At 37.5% G+C, this 14345-nt stretch overlaps 1 protein-coding gene across 1 annotated transcript in view; it reads right to left on the bottom strand.

The window, feature by feature from the left end:
- The window catches only part of NAALADL2 (N-acetylated alpha-linked acidic dipeptidase like 2), a 1059167-nt gene that overhangs the window by 57350 nt on the left and 987472 nt on the right, over positions 1-14345 (bottom strand). The window contains exon 13 of the mRNA XM_057545762.1: positions 8562-8760. Within this exon, the coding sequence (XP_057401745.1) occupies positions 8562-8760 (199 nt within the window). The remainder of the gene's footprint in view (positions 1-8561; positions 8761-14345) is intronic.

Genomic DNA, 14345 nt, shown 5'->3' with positions numbered 1-14345 from the left:
ATTGCTTCACAATACTGTGTTAGTTTCTGTTGCACAACAAAGCAAATCAGCCATATGCATACACATGTCCCTATATCCCCTCCCTCTTGAGCCTCCCTCCCATCTTCCCTATCCCACCCCTCTAGGTCATCACAAAGCACTGAGCTGATTTCCCTGTGCTACGCTACTGCTTCCCACCAGCCAACTATTTTATGTTCCGTAGTGTATATATGTTGATGTTACTTTCACTTCACCCCAGCTTCGCACCCCCCCCCCATGTCCTCAAGTCCGTTTTCTATGTCTGCCTCTTTATTCCTGCCCTGAAACTAGGTTCATCAGTACCATTTTTTTTTTTAAGAACACAACAACTTGATAGAAATTTTTCTCATATGTAATTAAGATTTGTATTCCTATGTTTCAATTCTTTAGTCTTAGTTGTAGCTTTGGTCATACACGATATGTGTAGTCCAAGGTGTTATTTGTGTGTGTGTGTGTATATATATATTATACATATAGCTGATGTGGTGCAAAAGTACTTTTATGAAGAGAGTTCTGGGCCAAATAGTTTTCTTACCTTACTCTTTCTCCAACACCTCTTTGTCTCCCACCTTTTCCCATGATAAACCCTGAACTAGACATATATATATATAAATAATATATATATGCCTACTGTGTGTGTGTACACATACATATATCCAAAAAGTATATACATATATACACACACACGTGTTTTTATTGAATGTTATACACATACATTATATGTGCATCTGTTACACAAAGAGGTGTATGTTTTTATCTTTCGTGCTTTATACAAAAATTAAATAAAACATTTAAAACAGGTGATCCAAACAAGATAGAGTAGAAGGACATGAGCTCACCTCTTCTCAAGGAAACACCAAAATCACCACTAACTGGTGAACAACCATTGAAAAAAACCACTGGAACCTACCAAAAAAGATACTGAACATCCAAATACAAAGAAGACATCACAACAAGATGGTAGGAGGGGTTCAATCACATTAAAATCAAATCCCATAACCCCCAGGTGGATGACCTGCAAACTGGAAATAAATATATCAAAGAAGTTCTACCACAGGAGTGAAAGTTCTGAGCCCCATGTCAGGCCTCTCAGCCTGGGGGTCTGACAATGGGAGGAGGAACCTCCAGAGAATCTGGCTTTGAAGGCCAGCAGAGTTTGATCGCAAGAATTCCATAGGACTGGGAGAAACAGAAACTCGACTCTTGGAGGGTGCATGCAGGGTCCTGTGCATACCCAGATCCAGGGGAAAAAAAAGCAGTGACCACATAAGAGCCTGGGTCAGACCTACCTGCTAGTACTAGAGGGTCTCCTGTGGATGTTGGGGGCAGCTGTGGTTTACTGTGGGGACAAAGACATCGGCAGCGGCAGTTCTGGGTAGTACACATTGGCGTGAGCCCTTTTGGAAGCCTCCATTTTTTCACCAAGACTTGGTCCCACACAACAGCCTGTAAGCTCCAGTGCTAAGACACCTCAGGCCAAACTACCAACAGGGCAGGAAAACAGCCCCACTCATCAGCAGACAGGTTGCTTAAAGTCTTCCTGAGCAAACAAACAGCTGCCTGCTAAACATGCCCCTTGACACAGCCCTGGCCATGAGGGAAAAGAACCAGCTACAACCACCAGTGAGCAGGAACCATTCCCTCCAAGCAGGAAGCCTGCACAAGACTCTTAGACAGCCTAATCCACCAGGGGGCACACAGCAGAAGCAACAATTACAACCTGGCAGCCTGTGGAACAGAAACCACAATCACACTTAGACAAAATGAGATGGCAGAGAAATATGTCCCAGATAAAGCAACAAGACAAAACCCCAGAAGAACAATGAAGTGAAGTGGAGATAGGCAATCTACCCAAAAATAATTCAGTGTAATGATAGTAAAGATGATCCAAGATCTAAAAAAGAGAATGGAGGCACGGATCAAGAAGATACAAGAAATGTTTAACAAAGACCTAGAAGAACTAAATAACAAACAGAGATGAGCAATACAATAATTGAAATGAAAAATACACTGGAAGGAATCAATAGCAGAATAACTAAGGCAGAAGAATAGATAAGTGAGCTGGAAGACAGAATGGTGGAAATCACTGCCTCAGAACAGAATAAAGAAAAAAGAATGAAAAGAAATGAAAACCTCCTAAAAGACCTCTGGGATGACATTAAATGCACGAACATTCACATTATAGAGGTCTCAGAAGGAGAAGAGAGAGAGAAAGGACCTGAGAAAATACTTGAAGAGGTAATAGTTAAAAACGTCCCTAACATGGGAAAGAAAACAGTCACCCAAGTCCAGGAAGCACAAGGAGTCCCAGGCAGGATAAACCCAAGGAGGAACATGCCAAGACACATAGTAATCAAACTGACAAAATTTAAAGACAAAGAAAAAAATATTAAAAGCAACAAGGGAAAACAACAAATAACATACAAGTGAATTCCCATAAGATTATCAGCAGATTTCTCAGCAGAAACTCTGCAGGCAAGAGGGAGTGCCATGATATATTTAAAGTAATGAAAGGGAAGAAGCTACAACCAAGAATACTCTACCCAGCAAGGCACTCATTCAGTTTTGACAGCAAAATCAAAAGATTAACAGATAAGCAAGAGCTAAGAGAATTCAGCACCAACAGACAAGCTTTGCAACAAATGCTAAAGGAATTTCTCTAGGCAGACAAGAAAAGGCCATAACTAGAAACAGAAAATTACAAATGGAAAAAAGCTCACCAGTAAAGGCAAAAATACAGTAAAGGTAGGAAATCATCTACACACATATATATCAAAACAAGCAATTGTGTGAAGAGGAGTGCACAAATGCAGGACATTGAAAATGCATTTGAAATTAAAAGAACAGCAACTTAAAACAATCCTGTTATATATAGACTTCTATATCAAAACCTTCTGGTAACTGCAAACCAAAAATCTACAATAGATATACACACACAAAAGAAAAAGGAATCCAAACACAACACTAAAGTTAGGCATTAAATCACAAGAGAAAACAACAAAATCACCTACCAAATCATATCCAAAACAATTAACAAAATGGCAGTAAGAACATACATATCAATAATTACCTTAAACGTAAACAGATCAAATGCCCCAACCCAAAGACATAGACTATCTGAATGGATACAAAAATAAGACCCATATATATGCTGTCTATAAGAGACCCACTTGCGATCTAGGGACACATACAGACTGAAAGTGAGGTGATGTAAAAAGTTATTCAGTGCAAATAGAAATCAAAAGAGAGCTGGAATAGCAATGCTCATATCAGAAAAAACAGGCTTTAAAATAAACTGTTACAAGACACAAAAAAGGACACTAGGACACTACATAACGATCAAGGAATCAATCCAAGAAAAAGATATAACAATTGTAAATATATATGCACACAACATTGGAGCACATCAATATGTAAGGAAAACACTAAGAGCCATAAAAGGAGAAATTGACAGTAACACAATAATGGACTTCAATACCCCACTTTCATCAGTGGACAGATCATCCAGACAGAAAATCAATAAGGAAACACAGGCATTGAATGACACATTATACCAATTGGAGTTAATTGATATTTATAGAGCATTCCATCCAAAAACAGCAGAATACACATTCTTCTCAAATGTACATGGAACATTCTCCAGGACTGATCAAGAGCTGGCCCACAAAGCGAGCCTGAGTAAATTTAAGAAAATTAAATCATATAAAGCATCTTTTCTGACCACAAAACTATGAGATTAGAAAGCAACTACCAGAAAAAACCTGTAAAAACCACAAACATGTGGAGGCTAAACAATATGCTATTAAACAACCAATGGATCACTGAAGAAATCAAAGAGGAAATCAAAAAATACCTAGAGACAAATGAAAATGAAAGCATGATGATCCAAAACCTAAGGGTTGCAGCAAAAGCAGTTCTAAGAGGGAAGTTTATAGCAACACAGTCTTACCTCAGGAAATAAGAAAAATCTCAAATAAACCACCAAACTAACTTTACACCTAAAGCAACTAGAAAAGAAGACCAAACAAAACCCAAAGTTAGTAGAAGGAAAGAAATCATAAAGGTCAGAGCAGAAATAAATGCAGTAGTGACAAAGAAAGCAATAGAAAAGATCAATGAAACTAAAAGCTGGTTCTTTGAAGAGATAAACAAAATAGATAAACTTTTAGCCAGACTCGTCAAGAAAAAAAGGGAGAGGATTCAAATCAGTAAAGTTAGAAATGAACAAGAAGTTACAACAGACAGCGTAGAAATACAAAGGCTCATGAAAGACTACCACAAGCAACTCTATGCCAATAAAATGGACAACCTGGAAGAAATGGACAAATTCCTAGAATGGTACAATCTCCCAAGACTGAACCAGGAAGAAATAGAAAATATGAACAGACCAATCACAGGTAATGAAATTGAAACTGTGATTAAAAAACTCCCAGCAAACAAAAGTCCAGGACCAGATGGCTTCACAGGCAAATTTTATCAAACATTCAGAGAAGAGTTAACATCTATCTTCCTGAAACTGTTCAAAAGAATCATAGAGGAAGGAACACTCCCAAACTCATTCTACAAGGCCACCATCACCCTGATATCAAAACCAGACAAAGATACCACAAAAAAAGGCAATTAGAGGCCAATATCACTGATGAACATAGACACAAAAGTCCCCAACAAAATACTAGCAAACCGAATCCAACAATACATTAAAAGGATCACAATCCATGATCAAGTGGGATTTATTCCAGGGATGCAAGCCTTTTGCAATATCTGCAAATCAATCAGTGTGATACACCACATCAACAAATGGAAGAATAAAAACAATATGATCATCTCAGTAGATGCAGAAAAAACTTTTGACAAAATCGAACACCCATTTATGATAAAAACTCTCCAGAAGGTGGGCATAGAGGGAACCTACCTCAACATAATAAAGGCCATGTATGAAAAACCTACAGCCAACATCATAGTAAATATTGAAAAGTTGAAAGCATTCACTCTAAGATCAGGAACAAGACAAGGATGTCCACTCTTGCAACTTTTGTTGAATATAGTTTTAGAAGTCCTAGCCACGGCAATCAGAGAGGAAAAAGAAATAAAGGGAATCCAAACTGGAAAAGAAGAAGTAAAACTGTCACTTTTTGCAGTTGACATGATATTATATAGAGACAATTCTAAAGATGCTACCAGAAAACTGCTAGAACTCATCAATGAATTTGATAAAGTTGCTGGAGGCAAAACAAATACACAGAAATCTCTTGCACTCCTATACACTAAGAACAAAAGATGAGAAGGAGAAATTAAAGAAACAATCCCCTTTACCATCACATCCAAAAGAATAAAATACCTAGGAATAAACCTACCTGAAGAGGCAAAATACCTATACTCCAGAAACTATAAAACACTAATGAAAGAAATCAAAGATGACACAAACAGAAGGAAAGATATACTATGTTCTTGGACTGGAAGAATCAATATTGTCAAAATGACTATACTACCCAAGGCAATCTACAGATTCAATGCAATCCCTATCAAATTACCAATGACATTTTTCACAGAACTAGAACAAGAAAATCTTAAAATTTGTATGGAGACACAAATGATCCCGAATAGCCAAAGCAATCTTGAGAAAGAAAAATGGAGCAAGAGTAATCATGCTCCCTGTCTTCAGACTATACTACAAAGCTACAGTCATCAAAATAGTATGGGACTGGCACCAAAACAGAAATATAGATTAATGGAATAAGATTGAAATCCCAGAAATAAACCCAGGATCTATGGTCAATCAATCTATGACAAATGAGGAAGACTATACAATGGAGAAACAACAATTTCTTTAATAAATGGTGCTTGGAGAACTGGACAGCTAAATGTAAAAAAAAAAAAAAAAAAAAAAAACTTTGAACATTCTATAACACCATACACAAAAATAAACTCAAAATGGTTTAAAGACCTAAATATAAGACCGTATACTATAAAACTCTTAGAGGAAAACATAGAACACTCTCTGACATAAATCATACCAGTATCTTTTTTCTATCTGTCTTCCAGAGTAATGGAAACAAAAACAAAAATAAACAAGTGGGACCTATTTAAACTCAAAAGTTTTTGCACAGCAAGGGAAACCATAAATAAAACAAAAGACAACCCACAGAAAGGGAGAAAATATTTGCAGATGATGCAACTGTTAAGGGATTAATCTCCAAAATTTACAAACAGCTCATGCAGCTCAATATCATAAAAACAAAGAACCCAATAAAAAAATGGGCAGAAGACCCAAATAGACATTTCTCCAAAGAAGACATTCAGGCGGGCAAGAGGCATGTGAAAAGATGCTCAATGCCACTAATTATTTGAGAAATGCAAATCAAAACAACAATGATATATCACCTCACATCAGTCAGAATGGCCATCATCAAAAAGTCTACATACAATAAATGCTGGAGTGGGTGTGGAGAAAAGGGAACCCTCCTACGCTGTTGGTGGAAATGTAATTTGGTACAGCCACTATAGAGAACAGTATGGAGGTTCCTTAAGAAACTAAAAACAGAACCAGCATTCAATCCAACAATCCAACTGCTGAGTATATATCTGAAGAAAACTATGGTTTGAAAGGATACACGCACCCCATGTTCATTGCATCACTGTTTACAATAGCCAAGACATGGAAGCAACTTAAATGTCCATTGACAGAGGAATGGATAAAGAAGATGTGGTACATATATACAATGGAATATTACTCGTCCATTAAAGAGAATGAAATAACGACATTTGGAGCAACATGGATGAACCTGGAGATTATCATACTAAGTGAAATACGACAGAGAAAGACAAATATCATATGATATCGCTTATGTACAGAATCTAAAAAAATGATACAAATGTACTTATTTACAAAACAAACAGACTTACTTAGAGAACAAACTTATGGTTGCTTGGGTGAAGGGTCAGGGGGAGGGATAGATGGTTGTTTTGGACTGACATGTACACACTGCTACATTTAAAATAGATAATCAACAAGGACATAATGTATAGCACAGGGAATGCTGCTCAATACTCTGTAATAACCTAAATTGGTAAAGAACTTGAAAAAGAATAGATACATGTATATGTATAACTGAATCACTTTGCTGTACACCTGAAACTAACACAACATTGTTAATCAACTATACTCCAACATAAAATAAAAATCTTTTAAAAAGAAACAGAAAAAACATTTTTAGTAAAGTGAGAGACAGGACATTCTCTGAAGTCTGCTCTATTATTTTGGCCAGTCATTTAGCCTTTCTGATACAAGTTTTTCCATCTATAAGATGGGGACACTAAGAGTACGCAATCCATTGGCTGTTTTGCTGGGATTAAATTAATTAATGCGTGGAGAGTCTTTAACATAGTGCCCGAGACATATTTAGTGGTCAATAAATGTTACTTATTAAAAAAAAACCAAAACATTTAAAACATGTTATCTTTTAAACTCCATTTTCCCTCTTTGTTTAATTTCTACTATTTCCAGAACCTCAAAAACAAGTACATATTTGTATCATCCTTAGTCTAAGAGCCTAAATTGAATCCCTCTTCTATGTGAAAATTGTTTTATTAAAATATGATAAATTGTTAAAATGTTTCCAGAAGTCACTCTATTGTGACCCTCTAACCAAATATGTCTAATCCCCTGGTTGTTTCAAGATTCCTGTAAATTCCACTCTCCCCTGAATATTGAACATACTTAACTCCCTCTTAAAATGTAGTTTCTAGAATTAAACACAATGCTCTAGAACTGGACTTACTAGGACAGAATAATATAGACTTATCTCCTGATTCATTCAAGAAAGCGTATTTCTCACAGTACAACCTATAAATCCATTTGGTTTTTCAGTAGCTATGACACCTTTGATTCATATTGACTTTAATTGTAAAAAAAAAAATCCTAGTCATTTTTTATATGATACTGCTAAACCATTATCATATAGATATAAATTATATCTACAGATAATATCAATATTTACAGGTATAAAGAAAAATAAAGTTTTCTTTATTCTCTATTTATGCAGTTGAACTTTGCTTTGGGGGAGGAGAATGCTCCTCAAATTGTAGATATAGGACTTCCCTGGTGGTGCAGTGGTTAAGAATTCACCTGCCAATGCAGGGGACACAGGTTCGAGACCTGGTCCAGGAAGATCCCACATGCCGTGGAGCAACTAAGCCTGTACACCACAGCTACTGAGCCTGTGCTCTAGAGCCCGCATGCCACAACTACTGAAGCCCGTGCTCCTAGACCCCATGCTCCACAACGGGAGGCCAAAGCAAGGAGAAGCCCGCACACCACAATGAAGAGTAGCCCCCGCTCACCGCAACTAGAGAAAGCCTGCGTGCAGCAACAAAGACCCAATGCCACCAAAAATAAATAAATTTGTTTAAAAAAATTGTAGATATAATAATTTCTTCACATTAAAAAAATAGTGTTATGTTCACAGAAGGTACATATTCTGAACGTTAAACACAAATATTTCATTGAGAGGCATAAAAATACAAATTTTGAGCACACATCCTACCTGTAAAACCCTGGGGGTGCGTGCTGCACCAGGAAGCTCTTCTCCATGTCTTGGAGAACCTCATTCAGCATCCGCACACGGATGGGAGCTCTTTCCTTGGGGTCATTAGCAGGACGCATCTCATCTGATTGAAAGAGTTCAGCGCTCTCCCGCAGGCGTGAGGCCAGGGCTAGCAGTTGAGGTGTGTTGGGTTGATCACCTGGTAAAGATAAATGGGCCAATCTCAGAAGAGAGAATATCAAGGGCACAAAGTAAACATTTTATAATCATGATGTCAAAAGGAAGATTCACCATCAATTCTACTTTTATAATCCTTCCACCAAAAATATTCTGGCTAAATATATTCTACTAAAAGTATTAAATTTATTTACTACTACTACTGATTACTGCTAATAATAATAATACCAGTAAATAGGAACTGATTGTTGAGAGACTGCAATGTTCCCAGCACTGTCAAGCCCTTCACATAATTATCTTAATATTCACCCAACCCTGTATGGGCATGTCCATTTCATAGAAGCTGAGAATTAATTAAGGTAAGCAAACTGCCACAGATCATCAAGCAAGTAAATGACAGGTAAGAATTAGAAGCCTTATCTTTCTGACTCAAAAATTCATGCTCTTAATGGAGTATCCTGTATTTCAGGAAAAAAAGTTGTAAAATGAATTGTTATCTTCCCTTCTGAGAACATGAGATATGTTACCCTATATTGTTATGTGTCTACTGAGCTCTTTTTACTTTGCTGGAGTGTTCCTGTAATTTGAAGTTGAAATACACCTTTGATTTGAAAATACACTAAAAACTATCTTATGTAATGTTTGTATTGTTTTGTTTTCCTTTTGAGAATATTTTTGTTTGTTGTTTTTTTTTCCTTTTGTTATGTAACTTACTGGAAGTCATTCTGATATGAATGGTGGTAGCAAAAGGATCACAGGATGTTCTTTTGACTAAGGGAAAGGTTGCATTTTATAGTAATTACAGCCACCAGATCCTGGAGCCAGATGACTTGAGTTCAAATCCCTGCTCTACCACTTAGTAGCTGTGTGATGTTGGGCAAGTTACTGAGCCTTAGTGTCCTTATCTGTGAAATGAACATAATAATAGCACCTGCTTTATAACTTTGTTAATGAGAGTTAAATAATATTTGTAAAGTACTCCCCTACAGGTAGGCAGTTCCTAGCTGGTGTTTAAACTTAATACCTTGTTTAAAAAGCATTCTTTAATCATATCACGAGGGGGTCTTCCATCATCATCTTCTTCCAGATAGCTGCACCATTAGATGCAGTCTTTGGATGAGGCAACAGTCAGTGGTGTCATTCTCAGACTAGGTACAACTGACTCCAACAAGGTCAGCACTGCACTAGGGAGGATTACTTCAAGTCAAGGTAATGAGATGCACATGGACCTGGTAAATCTCAGCTGGAAATCCTGAGAGCATGGCATTAAGATAAACAGGTGGAGGATTGAAAAGAGGCCTTATGGGACCTTCACTTAGGAAAGTCTCGGCAAAAGGGAAATGTCACAAAGGAACTCTTTCTTTAAATGAAGTCTAAGGGTAAGGGTCACCAACTCCCAAAACACCTGGTCTTTGTGAAAATGCAGATTCCCAGACATGCTGAATTTCTCTAGGGTCCAGGAATCACAATTTCAACATGCTACTCAGATTATTCCTTACATCTTAAAGTTTAAGAAGCCCTGTAGAGAGGTTATGTGCTAAGAAAATGAAAACTAGTTTAGAATTATAACTGTGGTATAAAATATGTCTGTCACAGAATTACTAACCTTTCATATAGTGATCTTTATTTTCTCTCACCTTCATTTGATGGGGATGATTTTATATGTCAGTTTCATTATAGCCCAGCATAGTTCTGACACTCAATAGTTGTTTACTGTTTACTGAATAAACAAAGTAGATTCAATAACATATTTTTAGAAAAAATACAATAAAAAATGAGAACTATGTAAAGAAATAAATGGTTTTTATGAGGGCTGCAAAGAGAGCCTTCTTTGTAGCACTGTTCACTGAAATTAACAAAATGAATAAAATCAATTGTAGGAGTTCATAGGGTTTTGGTATTTTGATGTTTTCATTAGTAATCTTGTTTGATTTCAGAACAAAACTTGAGAATGCAAGAGGTGATATTTCTGCTCATTGAGAAAAATCTAGCCTCTTAAATGATAATAATGACATTTTATGAAAATATGGTTTATCTTATTATGGCTAACCAAATTTAATATATGGAAAACTTATAGAAAATATCTTTTTGCACAAGGAAAGAATAAGATGGATAAGACACATTTGGATGACACTAGAATTGAAAGACTGAACAACAGAAAAAGCAAGTTCGACATCCTTAAGAGTCTTCCATTTAAAAAGGAAAAATCTCTTCAGATCTAACATACACTACAGAATTGAAGACATTACCACTAAACCAAGTGAGACAAATTGTACCATTTACCTTATTTAGCTTTAAATGAATTTATCTTTCATGGTGGTGTGGGCAGAGAAAACTGACAGCTTTAGGAACTGGCTGGTTCCAGAAAGGATCCTGATAGTGGAAACCTGCCACCACAGCATACCCTATGCATTACTTCAAGGATATGAGGTTACAGATTGAAAAGTAGCTTTACTTCCAATGTTCACACAATCATTTTGATATATAACTGATGTTCCAAAGATTCCTCATAGCCATTTCCATGACCCAAATGATTGTCTCTTTGTGATCCTTAGGATAACTACTAGAATGTCAGCTCTGTGAGGGAAGAGATTTTTGTCTGTTTCATTCACTACCATTTCCCCAGCACATAAAACTATGCCTGGAAAATCATTTACTGAATGAATGTGTGAATTATGTACTGTGATCATAGCATCATAGCATCTGCAATATTTTTAGCCTTATCTTTCCTTTCCTTGACTGAAAAGATCCCCATAAGATCAGCAAATAGGTTTTCTCTCTCTTTTTATCTCTGTATCCTAGCACAATACCTGATATACAGTAGTCATTTACTAAATATCTTATCGAGTATATGTTGAATTATAAGATAATGTCTTATTTGAGATACATTATTATATTAAATTACACCTAAAAAATCAGGGAGATGTTTAGTGCATGATGAGCGTCAACAAATGTTATTTCCTATACTTTCTTGCTAAATATCAATACTAGTTGCAGTCAAAAGGAAAAAAAAAATTAAAAGAAGGTATTTTAGGGTAATGATAGGTTATATTAAACTAAACTGAATTAAAATATGTCCTACCAATAACACCCCCCCCCCCAAACTAAGAATATGTAAAGCATCATTTAAGGCACAGTGAATGTCAGAAAACAGAGAACTAATTGAGGCTCTTAACAGTTCAGTTTTAATGAATAATAAGTCCATTTGACCAAAGAACATCAACTAGGAGATAGAGATTTCTCTCAGAGAGGGTAAATACAATTATCTTGAAGTTATACATAGTACATGGAGTCTAAAGACCAAGGACTCGTTATCCAAAACCATAAGAGTCTGGTTTACTTAATCATTATCAATGTGGACTTGAACAGAGTACTTAATACTGATGTTCTGTAGCTTCCTTGGGGAAAATGGTCATTTTACTTTCTAAGCATTTAAATCACTATATAAACACAAGTTACCATTATCAGAGCACATAAACTAAACACAAATTAGTACCAACTCATTTGCTAAAGGCATGCACAAAATACTGTAACGGCTTTACTAACAATTTTATTCTCAGAGACATTATTTGTTATCACTTCCCCCAAATCATGGCCCCCCAACAACTGTATCACACTTCTCCCCATATACACTTTAATAAAGATTTCCAATTTTATTTTGCAGTGCCTGTGAATCTGGAGGCAGTTTTTCTTTCTGTGCACTGGCATCTCAAACCTCTGAAGAACAAGGAAAGGGGTAATACAAAGGGTATTAGAACTAGGGAGTGAACAAGATGATGGAATAGTAGGATGTGAAGCTCACCTTCTCCCACAAATACATCAAAAATATATCTACATGTGGAACAGTTCTAACAGAATATCTACAGAATGCTGACAGAAGACCTCAGACTGCTGAAAGATCAAGAAAATCTCCATGTAACTGGGTAGGAAAAAAGAAAAAAAAGAAAGAAAGGAATTGGGTCAGGACTTGAGCCCCTGGGAGGGAGGTGTGAAAGAGGAAAGGTTTCTGCACCAGGGGAAGCCTCCTCACTGGCAGGGAGATCGGCCGGGACAGAAGGTGAGCTTTAGAGCCTCAGAGGAGAGTGTAGCAGCTGGTTTGTGGTAGCCAGAGCAGAGGGAGAGCTGCACAGGTGGTCATTGCTGCCACCCGGCACTCCCCAGCCTGATGCACATCCACCAGTGCTGGCAGGGGCTGGGTGCTGGAACTTGGGCTTCAGGGAATCAGAACTGGGGAGAGGACTGGGGTTGGTTGTGTAGAGACAGACTAAGGGGGCTGGAATCTAGTGCAACTGTGGCTGGGGGTGTACTCGGAGGAAGCCTGGGCCGCTTAGAGACCAGTCGTCATTGTTTGGGGGGTGCGCGAGGGGAGGAGCTGGGCACAGATTGTAGACTTTTCCCCTGTGCACATGCTCGCAGAGGGCAGGACACTGCTTGCACGGCCTCCAGGGGCTGTCGTGAGATGCCACTGCCACTTGCCCAAACACCAGGAGTGGTTGTGGGCCCCTGCACCTCCCCCTCAGACCCCAGGAATGTTCATGAGCCACTGCTGCCAACCTTGCAGACACCAGGAGTGGTTGTGAGCTGCCTCCACTCCCATCGTGTGCTCCAGGGGCATGCCTGAACCACCACCACTGAGAATCCCAAGACCAGGCAACAGTCACCACATCTGCACACCCCTATCAAGGGGATAATGACCAGTACATGCTGAGGAAAAAGGCGACAGGCATCCATACTAAAAACAGCCTTCGCAGCAAATATACTAAACCCACACAAACTACACAGGGATGCCCCCACATGTAAATAGCCCTTCAAGACCATAGTAGATAATTGTTTCTCCTAAACTCACAGAGTAAGAGAAATACAAGTAAAATGAAAAAACAGAGGAACTACGCCCAGTTAAAAGACCAAGAGCATTCCCCTGAAAGAACAAATGAAACAGAACTCTTCAGTTTAATAGACACCAATTTCAAAAAGGAGACAATGAAAATACTGAAGGGATTAAGAAAGCCTAGACAAAAATACAGAGTATTGTAAAAGGAACTAGAAATTATAAAGAAGAACCAAGAAAAATTAGAAAACTCATTTGCAGAGATGAAAGCTGAGCTAAAGGCAATGAATAGCAGAATGAATAATGCAGAAGAACAAAAAAGTGACCTGGAAGATAGAATAGTGGAAATCACCCAATCAGTACAGAAGACAGAAAGCCAAATTAAAAAAAAAAAAAAAAAAAAAAAAAAAAAAGACCTATAGGATAATATAAAGCATGCCAACCAAACAAAATAGGGATTCCAGAAGGGGAGGAAAGAGAAAAGGGGATTGAAAATGTATTTAAAGAAATTATGGTTGAAAACTTCCCAAACCTAAAGAAGGAAACAGATATCCAGGTACAGGAAGCACAGAGAATCCCAAGCAAGATAAACCCAAACAAACAGACCTACACCAAGACATATTATAATAAAAATGGCAAAAGTTAAATGTAAAGAGAGGATTCTGAAGGGAGCAAGAGAAAAACAAAGAGTTAATTACAAGGGAACCCCCATAAGACTGTCAGCTGATTTCTCCTCAGAAATGTTGCAGGCCGGAAGGGAATGGTATGATATATTCAAA

This window comes from Balaenoptera acutorostrata, chromosome 4 (genome assembly GCF_949987535.1).
Source record: "Balaenoptera acutorostrata chromosome 4, mBalAcu1.1, whole genome shotgun sequence".
NCBI lineage: Eukaryota > Metazoa > Chordata > Mammalia > Artiodactyla > Balaenopteridae > Balaenoptera > Balaenoptera acutorostrata.
Note: the sequence above shows the minus strand (reverse complement) of the source record. Positions and strands in the feature narration are given on the sequence as shown.